This window comes from Clytia hemisphaerica, unplaced genomic scaffold (genome assembly GCF_902728285.1).
Source record: "Clytia hemisphaerica strain Z4C2 unplaced genomic scaffold, Clytia hemisphaerica genome assembly, whole genome shotgun sequence".
Lineage (NCBI taxonomy): Eukaryota > Metazoa > Cnidaria > Hydrozoa > Leptothecata > Clytiidae > Clytia > Clytia hemisphaerica.
The window spans coordinates 864,350-885,434 of record NW_027104207.1 but is presented as its reverse complement, the minus strand read 5'-3'; the positions used below and the strand labels follow the sequence as shown (position 1 = coordinate 885,434).

Genomic DNA, 21,085 nt, shown 5'->3' with positions numbered 1-21,085 from the left:
TCAAATAATCAAACTTTCAAAGTAAACCTTTAAATTCAAGTCATCAAACTTTCAACATATATTTTCAATTTTACTTTCGTGGACAGAATTTACAACACATTTATTTCTGGCAAGTTGGTAAGAATTTATTAATTTATTAACTTAGATTTCTTTTATTTTCCTCTAAAATACTCTGTCAATATTTTCATTATTCTTCATTTTTCTCACTTTGTCATCTAGATTAAATCTTGTCATTTTTTTATTCATTCAGTTTGAACTCTATCATCAAAAGTTACGAACACTTGTGTCCATTCATTTTCTGTCCGGCTACAGAAAGTGAAAAATAAAACTTTCCTTAGACCCTTTCTTCTCGGATTACCTGCTGGAAATAATTCGTCCCCCTGGAGGGATAGAGTCAAATTCGTCCACCCCCTCCTCCTATGGATATAAAATGGAGTGCCCTATGAGGCATACTTATCATGCAGGTATTGAAGCTTTTTTGAGATAAAGTAGGAAGACACATACCTGAACATAACGACTACCAATGCATTCGGACGGCGAAGGCTGCACCTATAAATGTCGAATCCAAAAAGAACATTGAAAAAAAGTTGCTTTTTCTTATGTGACATCTTCGCGTTGAGAAAATCTTAATGTTGATTCATCACGCTAAAAAGATCAGGAAACTTAAAACACAAGTCTTTCAGATTGCTAGCCTGGACATCAAGGGGGTAAATTATTATAAAGTCTAGTTTATTATACTTCTAGTTTATCACTTGGTATTTCTGAGTGATTTATTCTTAAATCAGAGTGCATGGTCTGTTTGCACTCACTCCGGTAAGACCGTAAGGTCCGTTTTACTTGGCGTAGAGAAATTCCGTAACGAAAAAGGACATCCTTTTACTTGCTAGTGTTATACAGCTTCCTAATCACATGAAATTATGAAAAAGAAGAAACGGTAGTGAGTTTATTTCCCAAGAAAACATGGTCTTGTTGATGCAGCGAAATTTACTACACCCATAAATGGCTCATTTGAAGTAATAAAAATGACGCGTTCTTTAGAAAAAGTAACAAAATTGTTTTATTACTGTGGTTAACGAACAACCAAATCAAATAAGAGCTTGTAAAAACTACATCTCGTCCCCATAATTGCCAAGTCCAGAAAAGTTTTTTTTACTGTGACGCCTTTGTTTGGATTAGGACTAAAACGGCAAAAAACAGAAAAAAACTTCGTAAGGCTGTAACTGAAGTATAAGCAAGGTTCAAAATAATCTGGTGACGTCATGATTTTTGAACCAATAGAAATTTTTTATCCTACTCATTTTCATTTTCAAGTTTTAAAAATTCCATTCCAACTGTGTATATAGCTGTTTAATAAATATGGAGAAAATTACAGAGAAATTGTTAGAAAAGTAAAAGTGTCCACATACTTTTGAGACAAACCGTTATAACGATATTGATAAAAATCTGAAACGTTTACGGGCGTCAATTATGTCTAGCGGTTTGAAAGAAAGGTTTAGAAACAATTCTTCGAAAACGAGGCCAACAATATTTTCATGCAGAGGGTTTTTTTTTACTATATCTGTCAAAGTATAATATTGTCCCTATCACTATACCTGTAACACCACGTGGTTCGAAACATGAGTATATCCTGGAGGTTGGACCTGACGTTGTATTCCCGAGTCGCAGAACTTAACCTGAAAGTAAACAATAGAGTCCAGTCTTTCAGTGAAGATTATAACTATGGAGATTTTTCATACTTCCGCCATTATGGAAGCAAACGATCCATTCGCGTAAGCGATCGTCACTACAGATTCGAACGTTTACAATATTAAACTGAAATTACGTAACTAAATAAAACATGAAAAACTCTATTTTGCAGACAGATACAAAATCAGTGCTATTGTGAGCGATATTCAGTTCGGATCTTAGAAAACAAAGCCGACTAGTCGCGTTACTCAAAGTATAAACTTTTTCTATGAGAAGAACCAAGGTATTTTTGTCCCTGTAGTGGTGTGGTGGTCATCGCTTTTGACTCCCGTCTGGGAGGTCCGAGTTCGATTCCAACTGTACAGCACCAGGTGGCCTTAGAACAAGAAATCCTATTTATCCTCTTAATATACGAACTGAGCGTTTCCGTAACACTTTTTTTCCGTACTGCATATCTCAGTGGAATGTTCTGGGAGGTAATATACGAGATCTACCTTCAATTAAAACTTTCAAAAAAGCAATCTATGAATTTTTGAGACCCAAGCAATCCCATGTTTTTGATGTTCCTGACATTTAAGGAGTGATCTTTCGACTTCGGGTCGGTTTCAGCCATCTCAACGAGCATAAATTTAGACATGGCTTCCGCGACACTTTAGACCATTTCTGTTGTTGCCGAACTAACTCTGTTGAAAAAAACTTCAGACCCTAGGCATAATTTTTCATCCGCCACTTAACCCTCCTTTTTTCTGTCGGCTTTTATTATATGGAGATGAAAGTTTGACTTCAAATCTAAATAAATCTATTCTTTGTTCTGTTGTTGAATTTCTTAACGAAACTGGAAGGTTTAGCGGTGCTTTATTTTAGGCTTTTACCTAACAATTGTAGCTTCCTTCTCCAAGATTTTTTTCTTTTTTTTCTTCTTTATTTTACTTCTTTATTTATTTTTTTACATAGTCTAGTACCTCTGGCGATATAACGTTAGTTCCTAGCGGGGGGAGGGACTATATTTTATGTTTAAGTAATGTTTTGTAATATATGTTCGTAGTGTACACGTGTTTTTGTTTCAATAAAGAAAAAAAAAAAAAAAAAATTCCAACTGTAGTACTACGGTTCACTTGGCAAGTGAACACACCTTCGCCCGGGTCAACGCATACCATGCGAGGGGAATTGGGTACGACTACTCTGATACAAGAGTGTGGGTGATGCAGGCACGACGGAAGCTTTTTATATCTGGTACGGCGAATGAGGAAATTTAAGCGATTTTACCGACGAAGAGGAAAACTTCGGGTATTTTTGTGAAAATCTGGTACGGCGGCCGCCGTACCTGCCGTACCCGTTGCGTCGTGCCTGTGATATGCCAGACATTGTGGTGTGTGGTGTCACTCATCCCGTTCTACGCCTGCGACGAGCTATTTTGTCGTAATATCTCCGATATTTGGGGTTAGGATACATTTGTTTTAGGCCCTTCTTTCCTTATGGACTTTCTTGCCTTACTTTATTATTCTAACGCCTAAACATGGTTATGATGTAACCTACCATAAAGAATTTCATGTTGTGCTATTTTTATTTCTAACTTCCATAAATCCCTGACACCGGTGAAATAAACCCCAGAATAGTCCCCTTCTATCTATGACAGTTCCGTCAGAGCTCGCTGACATTTGGTCGGCCATAAGCTTGCTTAGTGTCGACCACCTGTTTTTGTTAGTCCTGTCCAAATTCCATCACCCCTCCTACACCCCTTACTTACCTCCCCTTTTGTTCTTGCCTAAGCCATTTCCTTTGTTTGTATTATTATTACTTATTATGAATTGTATGTAGGAGTAATAAAAATTAAAAATATATAGGCAAAAATGTATTCAGTTAGTGTGGAAAATTTTTAGAGATAACGATGTAAGTGTATTTTTAGATTGTTTTTGGAAAAGCCCAAAATATACAAAGTTTCATTTTTGTAGAACCAAGAAATTGTGTTCTGTTTATTGTGTCACTCTGTGTGCCTTCTCGTGGGTTCAGTCTACATTAGAATAAGGACAACTACAATAGGTTCAAGACTGGAATTCTCATTTCGATATTAGCATATGAAACCACTTTTAAGCTAGAGCTTTCGACAATATGCTCTCCCGTATAGTTCGAGTGTCATCACTATGCATCATGGTATCTGTGTCTCGCGTGCACAGAACCAACAGTGTCTGGACAGCGCTAAGCGTTCCGACTTCGTAATAAGGAGTAGGACCCATTCCCCAATGGGGAGGGCTCATATCATCATAAACACTTGCGCGATAAAAGTTTGGTAATACTAATAAGCTTACCTTGAAATTAACAGAGTTATCAATGTAGTCGATGATTTTTTCACTTTGTATGTTTATGTCTTTGGATGAAGTACTTTGGAAATGTAAAGATATATCTTCGATTATCCAACCAGCCTGGTCTGAAGTAATGAAAAACATATGGTAGAGCGTATAAGTTTTTACCTTAATTAAATGATTTTTGTATGTGAATGGTAGCCTAGAAATCTAAGCTAGTTTGATTCAGTTACTAGTATAAATCTGATGGTAAGTTGTGACTGAATAACTAGCTTAGGGAAAGTAAACTCGGTAGCTTATCAACTGACAACAACGACAGTTCAAATTTTGCGGCGAGGGATAACGTAAACTCGCATAATCAGAATAATTAGTCGTCCGATGATTTGATTCGTTTCATAACAAAATGGTAAAATCACACCACACAGTCAAAACACTGTTCAGAATTTCTTTATTTTACCTTATTTCGATCTTCTGATTGGCTCTTATTCTAAGAGAATATAAACAAACTCTCCGTCTTACAGTTTATGCGTTCCTTTTGTATTATAAAAATAGAGACATTTTGTTGTAAAGTGTAGCGACGGAGAGTGAAAAATGATTTTTTTTTCATTTTACAAATGAAAAACACTGATTTTAAGAAACTCCTTAACCCGAGTTAAATTATAGCATAATTATTGAAGAAGTTGATTTTCACTTTAAATTCATAAAATTTCTAGATGTCAAATCAAATTAAATTGTAAGATACTCCAAGAAATAAATACCTGTATTACTTTGCAGGTACACCATCAATTCGAAATGTGCACACTGCCCACGGTCCAAGGATATCTTGTCGGGGTAGTTGTCATAGACTAGTAACTCGTGAGCATGTTCTACCAGGTCAGTTATCTCTATCCACAAATCCGAAGACGTCACCTTTAATCGAATAAAAGAAAAACTAAGTTCCTCACCAGGGAAGAAAAAAGGGAGAAAATAACCAAAAGCTCGTCCGCCGATATAATTTTTGAAGGCAAATTTTAGAGACTCTTGGCAAACAGACAATTTTGATAGAAAAGAGGTGAAATTTTTTCCAGATTAACTGAGCTCTATAAACAGCTACATAATCCTAAATCCAAAAATTTTGAAGCATTTAGATGTTCTTCACTTATTGGAGTTCTAAGCCTAAAAATGTTCTTATTTTGTTTTGTGAGTATTTTTTTGTGATTTTCTAAGAATTTGGGTGTTTCAGAGTCAATAAAGCCTCGAATGGTCTCCAAGGCCCTCCAATGTGTTCTTAGTATTTTGGCCATCGAAGCCTTATTTTTTTACATAATTTGTTCTTATAAAAAATGACTAACCTCTAGTAAATTTCTCCATTTCTTTGGAAGTAGTCGTTTCTGGTCTTTGTGGTGTACCATCTTTATGCGAGAATAATATTTACTATTCGCCAATCTCAATATTGTGCTATCGTATAGACATTTCGTATTCTTTGGAAACATTGAAGTCCGTTTGAAAACTGTTTCTTTGCATTTTCCTCGATACGCACATCCTTGCTTTTTAGTACTAGGGAGATAACTCAATTGCTGAGTTCTTTTGATTATCTCCTTAATGTTAAGTTGTCGCTTTTGTAGACACTTAGGACTCGAATTGAACACAAACTAAAAATTAAAAAAGAAATGTGCGAAGAAACTAAGTGATAAAGTTATAAGCTACAATAATGGCCAAAAGTAATGGAATTTCTTTAATTTTCTATGACAATTGCCACTCTCCCCCCTTCTCCCCCCTCTACAATGTTGAATTTGAGCATGAGAGACCTCAAACTGACTCAGCAACATTGTAGGGAGGGGGGAAGGGGAGGGCAACAGGAAAAACCAGTAGAATGGGTAAAATTCCATTTACTTTTGGCCGATATTGTCTGTTTTTTCAAATCGAAAGAAATTCTTGAGAAAAGGACCAAAATTTCCAAAAAAATGCAAAAAAACGCTCTGAGACTGCAGTAGCATGCTTCCGTACACTATTCTGGCTACCATTTTGTTTGTTTACATTTTGAAAAACGGGAAATGAGGTCGCAGCCTCGTTTTCGTGCAGCGGGAAAAATTCGAATTTTTTTCAAAACAAATCGTGCAAAAGGACTCGAAAGTGGGTGTTTCAGCAGGTCCAGGACAAAAAAACATAAGAGACAAAAACAAAAACAACAATACTATGGTAAAATACTACTTAAATGAAAATAAACTCGTAAATATACTATATGTACAAGGCTTTAAAAATCTCAATATAGGTACTAAATAAACTTTCTTATATTTACAGTGCTAATAAAAGTAAAAATGGCTAGCAAAAACAAAAAAGATAAAAGGAGGAGCAGTGAAGGGGAATCGTCCCAGCAGAGGAGGCAGACTTATTTAATCACTTACAGTCAGGCTGACATTGAGATTGTTCCCACCCGTGAGCATTTTGCAAAGATCTGGGTTGAGGCGTTTGGTGGAGAGAGCGCTGTCAAACATTGGTCTGCGTGCAAGGAATCCCACCGAGATGGCAACCCGCACTATCATTTAGCCATTAAATTGGAAAATAGAACGCGCTTTGTGGACATTAAAAATAGATTTGACTTGAAGTACCCAAAGGTTAAATGCCATTTTAGAGAATTTCACACCAGTTACGAGGACGCTTTTGATTACATCAGGAAGGAGGATGAAGATTATATAGAGTCTGAGAACCACCCGTACCTTTTGAATAGACCGAGAACTGCTGCTGCGACCGCTTCCAAAATGAACAAGTCAAGAATAGATGATGGTAGTGATGATGAGGATAGTGAGCAAGATGAACCAAGAAAGAGAGGAAGGTATGATGGGGGTAGGAGAGGGAAAGAAAAATTAGACGAGATCGCAGTTTATGAACTAATAACAAGACAGAACGTGAGAACCAATGATGAGCTTCTTTTACAGGCAAGATTGCAATATGATGAAGGAAAGGAGGACTTACTGAGATTAGTCATGAGGATGCCTGGAGCTAAGAAGAAAGAAATGATCATGACAGCTTGGGGTGTTAAGGATTCAAAGAAAAAGGCAGAGAGAAAGAAGATGCCCAGGATGGAAATATTAAGAGAGGCAAGGAACATGGAGTGTGTTTGTAATGACAGATTTAAGTTGTGCGCTGTAGAGGTGTTAGAAAGAAACGACATTAACGTTCAGAATTTTAAAGCGGTAGTTTTGAAGGCTTTGGAATTTGGGCGCGACAAAATGAACAATGTCTGTTTGTACGGCCTGTCGAATTGTGGTAAAACGTTTCTTTTGCAGCCACTCCTAAAAATTTTTGATACCTTTTCTTCACCCGCAACGGGTACTTTTGCATGGGTTGGGGCAGAAAAAAAAAGAAGTCGTTCTCCTTAACGACTTCCGTTGGTCTGAAAAAGTCATCCCATGGTCAGACTTGCTAAATTTGCTAGAGGGGTGGCCTATCCACATTCCCATGCCCAAAACCTCAAACCCCGAAGACGTTGTCTGGGAGGCTAAGACGCCCATATTCGCGACCATGGATGCAATGTTAGTCAAAACGGATGGTAGGACAATCGACAAGAGCAATACCAAGATGATGGATAATCGTTGGAACTATTTTGAATTTTATCGACCCTTGCGAGTGATTCAGAAAATGGAACCCTGTGGTAGATGTTTCGCAAGATTTATGCTTTCCTAGGTTGATTGCTATATATATAATGTTGTTTATATTATAATGCTTTCAGAGTTTGAATTATTTTTCAAATTTTTCATGTGAGAACAGGCACTTTTAACGGTGTCCGGACCGGACACCGTTCAATATAAAAAATAAATTTAAATTTTTATTTTTATTATGAACGGTGTCCGGTCCGGACACCGTTGGAAAACACTTGAAACCAGTGAAACCTTTGCTGAAATTTTTTGGGAGCTCTCTCAAAATGAAAAATTTGGAAAATGAAAACAATTCTGAACTTGATATTTATACATAACAGATCTATCATTCTCACCATTTTCATGCCATCAATACTTGGTTCTTATTCCTTTCTTTTCGATAACCAAATCAATGCGTTTAGGCATAGAGTCAATAGTGCGGTCGATGACTTCTGGGCTGTATTCTAAGATTGTCTTGCGAACTCGTCTACAGAACTGCTCAAAGGTTTCATGTTCAATCTTTCCCTCCAAAGCGTCTTCGTTAAGCTTCCTGCGTATGTTGTGAAACGCGTTCTCTATGGGGTTGAGATCCGGACTGCGTGCCGGTATCTTGAAGAGACGGCATCCTACAGCATCCATTGCCAACTGTGCAGCTGCAGAGTTTTGGCTAGGGTCTCCATCTTGTAAAAATAACTTTCCTTTTGGATTGGCCGACACTTGAAACATTTCTGGAAACCGCTCCCTGATATAGTCCTCACAGAACTGTCCGTTCAGTCTCTCCGTGTAATGATGACATTCCATAAAACCTCTGCCGTACGCTATGGCGCAAAAGAATTTTGCAGTGCGGGAACCGACTCCTTCTTTCTTCCCCTTTGCAGTGTTATACAAATCCAATTCTTCCCCTTTTCTCATGTAGGTTCTCGTTCGACAAGTTTTTGCGTAATCGCAAGGGTTGGTTTTGTGGACAAAGGAAACCCCGTCAAGGTAAAATGCAATCCCCTCTTTCCAAAAGTTTGCTGGGAGCTTTTTACACCTTTTTGCAAATTTGAGTCTTTTCTTGAGGTCTCCCTTTAATAAAATTCCTTTCCTTCGGCATTGTTTATATTTGTAGCCTGCGTCGTTTAAAATTCTGCGCACGGTCCTCGGGGCAAGGTGGTAGAGTTCAGCTCGGCGACGTATGTGTGTAGCATTGAAAGTACCGTACTCCTCCTTCAATTTGCGCATTGCGCCAAGTACACGTCTGCGATCTCTGTCTGAAACTTTGGGGGGCCTTCCGGTGCGCTTCTTTGCCTCTGTCCCAGTATCATTAATCTTCTTTTTCATGTGGCGATAAATAGTCGTGCGCTTGTATTGCGGATAAAGTTCTAATAATCTTCCCAACGTCTCACCCTTCTCTTGATGTAGATAACGGAGGACCATAGATACTTGTAGTGGTATTTTCATTTTGTTTACTTTATAATATTATTGTGCTATTGTTTTTTTCTAGAAATAGAAGGGTATAATATATATTATATGCATAATCATATTATCGTTGCGTTACTTATTAAAAAACTTCAACATGGTAAAGCACGGGCGGGCGCAACACAATTTTCTTTTCTTCCGCTCTTCTTTTCCTTACAAAACTTATAACCTTTCCGGCAAGGAGCTAAGGTATTCCGCCGGGATGCTAACCCCTATTTCAAGCCCTGGGCGGTGATTTCCTTTCAGTTTGTTCTTCTCTTGTAAAAAAATATTAAGTAGATCAACCCTAAAGCTCTGAATATACTACACCCATTAGTTACTTCTTATAAAAAGTAAGGAAAAATACTGTCTGCCAAATTTTAACGTCAAATTACCGTGAAGACCTGGTCCACTGAATATAACGCCCTGCTTTACCAGTTGTTTACAGGCCTTGTTTATTGTTGTTGTATACATGAGCTTCTATAATATACTGATATATGTTGTACTTAGAGACAAAGAGGAAAAAGAAAACAAACACATATGGTCCCTTATGTGGGACATAAATTCTTCAAAAACTCCTAAGTCCAGACCTGCTATCACCCACAGACAATAATGGCCAAAAGTAATGGAATTTCTTTAATTTTCTATGACAATTGCCACTCTCCCCCCTTCTCCCCCCTCTACAATGTTGAATTTGAGCATGAGAGACCTCAAACTGACTCAGCAACATTGTAGGGAGGGGGAAGGGGAGGGCAACAGGAAAAACCAGTAGAATGGGTAAAATTCCATTTACTTTTGGCCGATATTGTCTGTTTTTTCAAATCGAAAGAAATTCTTGAGAAAAGGACCAAAATTTCCAAAAAAATGCAAAAAAACGCTCTGAGACTGCAGTAGCATGCTTCCGTACACTATTCTGGCTACCATTTTGTTTGTTTACATTTTGAAAAACGGGAAATGAGGTCGCAGCCTCGTTTTCGTGCAGCGGGAAAAATTCGAATTTTTTTCAAAACAAATCGTGCAAAAGGACTCGAAAATGGGTGTTTCAGCAGGTCCAGGACAAAAAAACATAAGAGACAAAAACAAAAACAACAATACTATGGTAAAATACTACTTAAATGAAAATAAACTCGTAAATATACTATATGTACAAGGCTTTAAAAATCTCAATATAGGTACTAAATAAACTTTCTTATATTTACAGTGCTAATAAAAGTAAAAATGGCTAGCAAAAACAAAAAAGATAAAAGGAGGAGCAGTGAAGGGGAATCGTCCCAGCAGAGGAGGCAGACTTATTTAATCACTTACAGTCAGGCTGACATTGAGGTTGTTCCCACCCGCGAGCATTTTGCAAAGATCTGGGTTGAGGCGTTTGGTGGAGAGAGCGCTGTCAAACATTGGTCTGCGTGCAAGGAATCCCACCGAGATGGCAACCCGCACTATCATTTAGCCATTAAATTGGAAAATAGAACGCGCTTTGTGGACATTAAAAATAGATTTGACTTGAAGTACCCAAAGGTTAAATGCCATTTTAGAGAATTTCACACCAGTTACGAGGACGCTTTTGATTACATCAGGAAGGAGGATGAAGATTATATAGAGTCCGAGAACCACCCGTACCTTTTGAATAGACCGAGAACTGCTGCTGCGACCGCTTCCAAAATGAACAAGTCAAGAATAGATGATGGTAGTGATGATGAGGATAGTGAGCAAGATGAACCAAGAAAGAGAGGAAGGTATGATGGGGGTAGGAGAGGGAAAGAAAAATTAGACGAGATCGCAGTTTATGAACTAATAACAAGACAGAACGTGAGAACCAATGATGAGCTTCTTTTACAGGCAAGATTGCAATATGATGAAGGAAAGGAGGACTTACTGAGATTAGTCATGAGGATGCCTGGAGCTAAGAAGAAAGAAATGATCATGACAGCTTGGGGTGTTAAGGATTCAAAGAAAAAGGCAGAGAGAAAGAAGATGCCCAGGATGGAAATATTAAGAGAGGCAAGGAACATGGAGTGTGTTTGTAATGACAGATTTAAGTTGTGCGCTGTAGAGGTGTTAGAAAGAAACGACATTAACGTTCAGAATTTTAAAGCGGTAGTTTTGAAGGCTTTGGAATTTGGGCGCGACAAAATGAACAATGTCTGTTTGTACGGCCTGTCGAATTGTGGTAAAACGTTTCTTTTGCAGCCACTCCTAAAAATTTATGATACCTTTTCTTCACCCGCAACGGGTACTTTTGCATGGGTTGGGGCAGAAAAAAAAGAAGTCGTTCTCCTTAACGACTTCCGTTGGTCTGAAAAAGTCATCCCATGGTCAGACTTGCTAAATTTGCTAGAGGGGTGGCCTATCCACATTCCCATGCCCAAAACCGTCAAACCCCGAAGACGTTGTCTGGGAGGCTAAGACGCCCATATTCGCGACCATGGATGCAATGTTAGTCAAAACGGATGGTAAGACAATCGACAAGAGCAATACCAAGATGATGGATAATCGTTGGAACTATTTTGAATTTTATCGACCCTTGCGAGTGATTCAGAAAATGGAACCCTGTGGTAGATGTTTCGCAAGATTTATGCTTTCCTAGGTTGATTGCTATATATATAATGTTGTTTATATTATAATGCTTTCAGAGTTTGAATTATTTTTCAAATTTTTCATGTGAGAACAGGCACTTTTAACGGTGTCCGGACCGGACACCGTTCAATATAAAAAATAAATTTAAATTTTTATTTTTATTATGAACGGTGTCCGGTCCGGACACCGTTGGAAAACACTTGAAACCAGTGAAACCTTTGCTGAAATTTTTTGGGAGCTCTCTCAAAATGAAAAATTTGGAAAATGAAAACAATTCTGAACTTGATATTTATACTTAACAGATCTATCATTCCCACCATTTTCATGCCATCAATACTTGGTTCTTATTCCTTTCTTTTCAATAACCAAATCAATGCGTTTAGGCATAGAGTCAATAGTGCGGTCGATGACTTCTGGGCTGTATTCTAAGATTGTCTTGCGAACTCGTCTACAGAACTGCTCAAAGGTTTCATGTTCAATCTTTCCCTCCAAAGCGTCTTCGTTAAGCTTCCTGCGTATGTTGTGAAACGCGTTCTCTATGGGGTTGAGATCCGGACTGCGTGCCGGTATCTTGAAGAGACGGCATCCTACAGCATCCATGGCCAACTGTGCAGCTGCAGAGTTTTGGCTAGGGTCTCCATCTTGTAAAAATAACTTTCCTTTTGGATTGGCCGACACTTGAAACATTTCTGGAAACCGCTCCCTGATATAGTCCTCACAGAACTGTCCGTTCAGTCTCTCCGTGTAATGATGACATTCCATAAAACCTCTGCCGTACGCTATGGCGCAAAAGAATTTTGCAGTGCGGGAACCGACTCCTTCTTTCTTCCCCTTTGCAGTGTTATACAAATCCAATTCTTCCCCTTTTCTCATGTAGGTTCTCGTTCGACAAGTTTTTGCGTAATCGCAAGGGTTGGTTTTGTGGACAAAGGAAACCCCGTCAAGGTAAAATGCAATCCCCTCTTTCCAAAAGTTTGCTGGGAGCTTTTTACACCTTTTTGCAAATTTGAGTCTTTTCTTGAGGTCTCCCTTTAATAAAATTCCTTTCCTTCGGCATTGTTTATATTTGTAGCCTGCGTCGTTTAAAATTCTGCGCACGGTCCTCGGGGCAAGGTGGTAGAGTTCAGCTCGGCGACGTATGTGTGTAGCATTGAAAGTACCGTACTCCTCCTTCAATTTGCGCATTGCGCCAAGTACACGTCTGCGATCTCTGTCTGAAACTTTGGGGGGCCTTCCGGTGCGCTTCTTTGCCTCTGTCCCAGTATCATTAATCTTCTTTTTCATGTGGCGATAAATAGTCGTGCGCTTGTATTGCGGATAAAGTTCTAATAATCTTCCCAACGTCTCACCCTTCTCTTGATGTAGATAACGGAGGACCATAGATACTTGTAGTGGTATTTTCATTTTGTTTACTTTATAATATTATTGTGCTATTGTTTTTTTCTAGAAATAGAAGGGTATAATATATATTATATGCATAATCATATTATCGTTGCGTTACTTATCAAAAAACTTCAACATGGTAAAGCACGGGCGTGCGCAACACAATTTTCTTTTCTTTTCTTCCGCTCTTCTTTTCCTTATAAAACTTATAACCTTTCCGGCAAGGAGCTAAGGTATTCCGCCGGGATGCTAACCCCTATTTCAAGCCCTGGGCGGTGATTTCCTTTCAGTTTGTTCTTCTCTTGTAAAAAAATATTAAGTAGATCAACCCTAAAGCTCTGAATATACTACACCCATTAGTTACTTCTTATAAAAAGTAAGGAAAAATACTGTCTGCCAAATTTTAACGTCAAATTACCGTGAAGACCTGGTCCACTGAATTTAACGCCCTGCTTTACCAGTTGTTTACAGGCCTTGTTTATTGTTGTTGTATACATTAGCTTCTATAATATACTGATATATATCAATGTTTTGTTGTACTTAGAGACAAAGAGGAAAAAGAAAACAAAGACATATGGTCCCTTATGTGGGACATAAATTCTTCAAAAACTCCTAAGTCCAGACCTGCTATCACCCACAGACAATAATGGCCAAAAGTAATGGAATTTCTTTAATTTTCTATGACAATTGCCACTCTCCCCCCTTCTCCCCCCTCTACAATGTTGAATTTGAGCATGAGAGACCTCAAACTGACTCAGCAACATTGTAGGGAGGGGGGAAGGGGAGGGCAACAGGAAAAACCAGTAGAATGGGTAAAATTCCATTTACTTTTGGCCGATATTGTAAATTATACATGGGAAATCCTCTAAACGCTTGTGGGGAGTTTCCGAGAATCAGGTTTTGATTTGATAAATTGAGAAAACTAAAGAAATAAAATACTAGAAGATACGTCAAGTTTATAAAAGACCACTTTAAAACAATCAAGTCAAACGCAAAACTCTCCTGAAAAGGTTATCAATAACCACCTACCTCTGTTAAACTATTTTCACTGTCAAAGAGAAATCCCACGTGTCTCTGTCCTTCCTTATAACTCAAAACAAACTTCTGCGCATGGAAAAAACCAACCTGACTCAACCACACCTAAAATATAAGCGAATACATTGTATCTTTAGCTGGCTCTATTTTTTCATTGTTGGTACTACAGTGTATGAATATATATCGCCTTCTATTCAGCGTGAATTTGGTGATAAAATTCATCGGTTTGAGGTATGTATGTGCTAAAAGACTTGAAAGTCATAACTTGGTAAAAGCATGTGCACAGCTTTGTGGGGGGAGCTGTTATTCCGACTCTTAACGTTATAAGACCAGCAATGATGGCCTCCATCCATCATCATCTGTCTCCTACTGTTTTGCATGGTGAGCCGACCAGGAGGTAATTGCAAGATGGTGTCATTATGCTTATATTCGCAATTTCCGGCCTAATAGTTGTCTGTACACAAATCCAGTATATACGGCTATATTTCAAAATTCATTGCCGTAGAGGGTCTGTTGTCATTGTCTTTTCCTATTTGAGATTTTTCAAACCGACCGCTGCAATGAAGTGTTGGTGAGGGAGGAGAGACGACGAGAGAAGTGTTGCTATTTATAAATCATACTTCATCGCAGTGGTCTGCGTAAGGGAATTTTTTTATCAAACATACAATGCGCACAAATAGCCGATACAATCTCTTGCGTCAATTTTGTTTAGCTTTTATGTTAAACTAAATTTTGTTCGTTCTATTTCTATCACAAAGTGCTTTTTTTTGTCAAAACAGAACTCAAATAATCAAAAGCCAGAAGCAGCCGGCGGAGAGATTTTTTAGAAATATGTGTTCTAATCTTCTAGGAGACCTTTCAATTTTTTATACAAATGATGTGTTCTGATTTCTTGGAAACCTTTATCACACTATTTGTCTCCCTAAAGTTATCACTGCTTTATGGTTTGATTTAGGAAATTAGGAAATTTAGGAAAAACAGTTTGCCAAGATAAACTTGAAAGATATTTGTTTTTTTCCACGAAAGATGTGTTCTGAAAATTTCTAGGGTTACTAGGCAACAAGAACACGTTAGATGAATTTGATTATACCCCTGTCTCATCAGAACACTTAACATTATTTCTAGCTGATTAATTTTCGAAGTTCTGATCAGAACAGATCAAAATTTCTAGCTGAAATATGCTCTCAGAACACATCGGAAAAAAAGGTCGCCTCGCCGGCTGCTTTCGAAAAGCTATTTGATGGTGATAACTAAGAGTTAGTCACTAGGAATATTCATGTAACATTTATATTACTTCATCGAGTCTTTGACCAAAAGAAATTTTTGAACCACCTTTTTAGAGAAAATCTTATGATTAGTTTTAAAAGACTTCAGATACCCTTTAAGATCTTAGTACCCTTATGGCTCGCACATACCAATGACACGTTATGTCAAAGTACCCCCCCCCTCCGTCAGGTTTTGAGACGAATCAGACAAAGAATAAAAGAAACGAAATAAACGTGTCCAGATTCCGGCACCAAAAAAGGCCCAAATGATGACACCAACACCAAAATTGACAAAATCTAAGTAGGTTAGTTTCAAGGCATTATTGTCAAGGTGTCACATGCCAAATTTGAAAGTAACGGACAATAAGTCAATCACGAGATATAGGTTCCCGAAAGGTAAACCTACAAATTACGTCATAAATCTTAAAACAATTAACTGGTGACAAAAGCAAGACAATGGAGCGTAAATTTCGTGACTAAGGTACTCGTTACTTAGATCTAATACTCGTTACTTTCATTTAAAACACTCGTTTCCTCTCGTTACTTCTCGTTTTACTTCTCTTTACTTCTTGTTCCTCGTTATAGTAACAACCCGAAAGATTTCGTGGTATTTATGGCCAATTAGAAGAGGCCAAATCATTTTTAGAGCGTGCTTCACCCAAGCCAGTTTTTCAAGGCAAACTTAAAATTCCGTACATCATAAAAAACATCAAAGCGCCGATAACGCTATATCATTGAGGTATAAAGAAAGACAGGAGTTGAATTTGTCGGTAAATGGTCGTTAAAATCTTTTGATTTCTTTTATGAAATATATCAAAAGAAATTCTAAACTCGCCCAATGAAATAAGACTTTTTAGTAGAGCTCAGATTGCTCTGGACATTCCTACTATCAGTATTTAAGATTTTAGCTACAGTATCTAATTTACGAAAATGAAATAAAACTTCGTCCACGAAACAAGTTTATGTTTAATTTCGTTATCCGTTAAATTTTGTTTTGAAAATATATTTTCTCAAGCCGGAAAATGAAAAGTCCTTTATAAACATACACGATTTCAGACTCAATTTGTAGACATGAAGTCGTTGGAGAATTTTGGAGGAAAGTATCAAGCAATAGAGTTCACCGTAAAGAAAACATTGATCGAAAAATCTAATGATTTGATGAAGGATTGCCAAGTTTACAGAAACTTTTTTTAGTCCAAATATTTTCTTACACCAAAGTCCTTATAAAAAACTCTGGTCTGGAAGCTTAGTGTTTTAACTTTTTGTTAGCTTTTTCCTTTGTTATTATTAAAAGACAAAAATCGATTTGCTCAGTTTTTGATGTGAGCAAAACAAACTAATTTCTCAAGGGGGGGGGGGGTTTCAGGGTTCTTAAATACCGTCATACCGACAAAATTTTGGGTGAAATACCGTAATACCGTCACGCACCAATTTTGCTTTTAAATCTTTGGTTAAACGATTGTGACCTTATTGGGCTAAATTTAACCTTTTTATGATCTCTTTTAAACAGATTGACCTATTCTTATACCAAACATTTTCGCCAATATATAAAGTTTTTTGCTAGTTTTGTGACCTTATTCTCGATATCGTCGACTTTTTAAGGCCTCTTTTACAGCTATTTGAGCTTTCATAAAGCAATATTTTAGGTCTGCCGCGCCAAAGTTACTTGCTTGTTACGGGAGGCAAATGCAAAATTAAGCCTTTCCCCCAATAATTTCTTCCTCGCAGACCCGTAAGATGTCTTTTATATTGAGAATTAATTTAAAATCGAGGTTTGGGCCAATCATGGTCTGAGAAGCCGTAGACTTCAACACAGGCTTCATAGAGGTGGTGCTGTGGTGCAACTAGAGGACGCGAATTCTAAAGTTTAACCCCCCCCCTCCTATGGGAGGAAAGAAAATAAATGGAAAATAAGAACACGAGCGAAGCGAGCGCGAAAATTTTTCGACAATTTTCGCTCTCCTTTGTTATTGAAAAAACGGCCTTAATATAATACGCTATTGTTCGCCAAGTATGCCTTGTTTGGTCACACAATGTTTGATTTTATTTGTCACTGACCATTTGTTGGCAAAAATATGGTACGGCGATACCTGTCGTACCCGGTGCAGCGTTCCAAGAGTTTCACCCAAGAAAAAATTTAAAATTTAGAATGCCTAGATTGCCTGAAAACGCATCATGTGCATCATGACGTGAATTATTTTTGAATCGTTCGATGCTGCACAAGATGTTTTTAGAACTACCTACTTTTACTAATTATTGAAGGAGTAAATACCGCCTTTACCGTCTCTAAGTTACTGCAGTATCAGTGTATTGTATTGTAGTAGCAATATAAGTGAATACGGAGAGACGACCATGTTGGATGCAGTATTTGCATCACACAAGTTGTCATTAAAAAATGCGCCCGCAGAAAAATAACGAAAATATTTCTTTAGATATCGTAAAGTTTTGCTTATTTTGAATAACCTCAGCATGACAAAAAACAATAAAATTTTACTGGTTAAAATAGCAGAATAGACTTATCTTTTTGGAAAATTTTTCTGCATGAAACTCGTGAAGAAACTAAAAGGTAAATAATTTTATACCGAAATACCGTTTTTTATTGATAAAAATATCGAAATACCGACAAAGAAACAGGCAATTTACCGATACCGGTAGAAAATGAAATGCCGTAATCCCGTCGTTTTTTTCTCGTAATACCGATTTACCGGGGATAAAAAGGTCCAATACCGTCATACCGTAAAAGTGAACCCCCCCTCTCAACGCAAGTTCAAGTAAGAAACAATGGAAAGAAACAAAAGGCTTCCAGACCAGGGTTTTTTATACGGACTATGCTTACACTGATGTCTGAAACAATGAGTCTCGTCTCATCTAATTTCTAAAGCTTAAATGAGCCAATAAGATTTCACCTACGGATAAAAGAGCTCATTAAAAAGCACGATATGAGATTATGAGCATGCATACATCGTAATTTTTTAATCTTAGGGCGAGCTTGGTTACAATAGCATACATACATTTTAAACTTAAATATTCTGAGAATGTTAAACTTCTTTGTGTAACCATCGACAGTACTTTATCATTTTATCCTCATATTCAGGGTCTATGTAACAAAGCCTCTCATAAAACTAAAGCTATTCTCAGAACTAGATCATATCTGAACCAGGAGCAGGCAGACTTAATACTTAATAGTTTTATATTATCTACTTTTAAATATTGTCCTCTCATTTGGATGTTTTACAGTAAGATGGCCCACAATCTTTTGACTGAAGCTCATTACAGAGCCCTTAGGGCTAAGCAAAATCATCCAGCGTGATACTGAGACCCTACTGAGAACGATGATGAATCAAACTTCCTCTACCAAAAAATGCAGTTTGCTTGAACTCCTTCAATTATCGGGCAGGACAGGCTTGGAATAGACTGCCAAATGAGATTAAAACATCAGACTCAGTAGAGTGCTTTAAAACTAAAACTTTGAAAGCAGAAATATATTGTTCTTGCAAACTGTGTTCAATATTTTGATGATTTTAATATTTTAATTTCGATAATATTATTTACTATTCAGTAAATATTAGATTGTCATATTGGTTTTAATTTGTCTTTTTGTACTATTTTTGTTTCGTACCAACGATAAATAAAGAATACAAAAAAAATAAAAATACATCTGTGTCTTTATACCTCCATGGCTATACACGTTTTTTTTTATAAGGAACCTTAACTTTACTCTGAGCCTGGAGTTCCTTATTTTTACAGAGAATTTCAGTCTCAAAGTTCCTTATCGAGTTCCTTACTACATAGGAAATTTTGAACTTTTTGCCCCTTGAAAGATCAAAATTTGGTCAAATTAGTCCCAATAAGGTACATTATTTTCAAATCCACTTATTCTCAGCCTGAGCAGTTCCTTAACAATTCCTTATTTTTTGAACCATTTTCAGCCTCGAGTTCCTTATAAACGTGTTCCTTATAAAAAAAAAAACGTGTATCAGCCGTATCTTAGCCTTGTAAAAACTGTCTTGGTTAAACAGGCTAGGTTGCCCGGCACCCGATTCGAAAATGAAAATATTAAATCGATGCAAACAGTCTGAAGAAATAAGATGATAAGATAATAGATCTATTTATGAAATAAGATAATAGATCTATTTATGATGCCGCAAGCAAATAGTAAGCCCAACAAAAAATAATATTTTTGAAAGTCTGAAAAAACATTCATACTGCACTTGTGTAGAGGCTATACACTTTTTTAGTTTCAAAGCATTTATTCTCAACATTCAACAAAGATGCGGTGTTGCAAGATCTTGCATTTTCTATTACTACTGAACCTCATTGTTCAAGGCCACAACAATAGAAAGACAAACAGGAGAAAGAGGCGTATCAAAAATGGTAGCGAAGTTGCGGAGAAAATAGATTTGGTCTTCATTATCGATGAAAGTGAGGGAATGTCAGAAAAGGATCTTCAAACAGCTGTCAAAACAATATTCAGACTTTTGAAACATTTCAGTATTTCTCCTGGTACGACCCGTGTTGGCTTATATACTGTTGGTGAAAATTTCAAGAAACATTTCCAGTTCCGAGATCACGTCAACCGGGAATGCGTCATGAAAAATATCCTTAAACTTGTCTTAAAGACGAGCCAAAGGAACGAGAATTTTACGGAAAACCTACGTGCAGGATTTGACGAGATTAAAGAGAAACATACAGATATTGAAGGGCAGCGTCGTATTTACATGTACATAATAAATAAACCAGAAGACGTCAAACTGATAGAACGTGAACTTGAAACTAAATTGGAAGGTGCAAGTGAAATCATAGTTCTTTTGTTAAAGGAAAAACATCATGAAAGCGATATGTTGAAAAAAGATCTGTTCATTGATAGACGTCTTCGATCGGGAGGTAAAATTCAAGTTGTCAACATACCTTCAGAAACTGAACACATTTTGAACAAAATGAACGTAGAGAATAAACAATACGGTATTTGTGAGCATAAAAAAGATGGTAGTCCAGTCATGGACGAATGCAATCGTCATTGCACATGCGTGAACCCGAAATTGACCAATTGTTATCGATTACGTAAAGAATTTACGTCAATGACGTCAAAAGAACGACGACGTTATTTGAAAGCGTATAAAACTCTCGCCATAAAATCACCTTATAAAGAGACATACGAACCCTTTATATTCATGCATTATAAATATTTTTGTATGGGAATCCATGACTACCGTAATTTCTTACCTTGGCATCGATGGTACCTATCCATAATGGAAGATTTGTTGCGACAGATAGATTGTGGTGTTACAATTCCGTATTGGGATTGGTCATATGTCAGTCATGATCCCTGGAATCGAACCAATCTTTGGAGATCTTCAAATGATGGGTTGGGTAAGAGGTTTAACGGGATAATCAGATGGTTTGAGATATTTTACCTACAGATTCCTTCAATTGTTTGGAGAAAAACTTAACATTTTTTCCAAAGTCGAGATATTAAATTAATTACAAGTTTTTGGCTTTTAGCAAAAAAAAAAAATTAGAATTTTGACGTAAGAACCCAGTTTTAGAGATTTGAAATTGTCATTTTCTCGATTTTGGAAAAAACTTAGACAGAACGATATTTGAAGGTTTTACCCAGGACAATGGAAGGGAATCTCAAACCATTATCTTCTCATAATCACAAGTAAAATTATCGAAAGTCATACATAAATCAATGTTTAAAAGTCTAGGGCAACTTCCAAAACAAATATCATCAACAAAAGTCGGCAATTTAATGTGCACCACTGGTTGAATTGTCGTGAACCATAAT

At 37.2% G+C, this 21,085-nt stretch overlaps 1 protein-coding gene across 1 annotated transcript in view; it reads right to left on the bottom strand.

Moving 5' to 3' along the window:
* Nucleotides 1-21,085, bottom strand: part of LOC136815441 (cation channel sperm-associated auxiliary subunit gamma-like) — a 170,922-nt gene that overhangs the window by 77,978 nt on the left and 71,859 nt on the right. Inside the window, exons 12-17 of the mRNA XM_067071893.1 lie at nt 14,027-14,137; nt 5,318-5,617; nt 4,745-4,895; nt 3,993-4,111; nt 1,593-1,673; nt 505-549 (exon numbers count right to left, since the gene is read on the bottom strand). Of these exons, the coding sequence (XP_066927994.1) occupies nt 505-549; nt 1,593-1,673; nt 3,993-4,111; nt 4,745-4,895; nt 5,318-5,617; nt 14,027-14,137 (807 nt within the window). The remainder of the gene's footprint in view (nt 1-504; nt 550-1,592; nt 1,674-3,992; nt 4,112-4,744; nt 4,896-5,317; nt 5,618-14,026; nt 14,138-21,085) is intronic.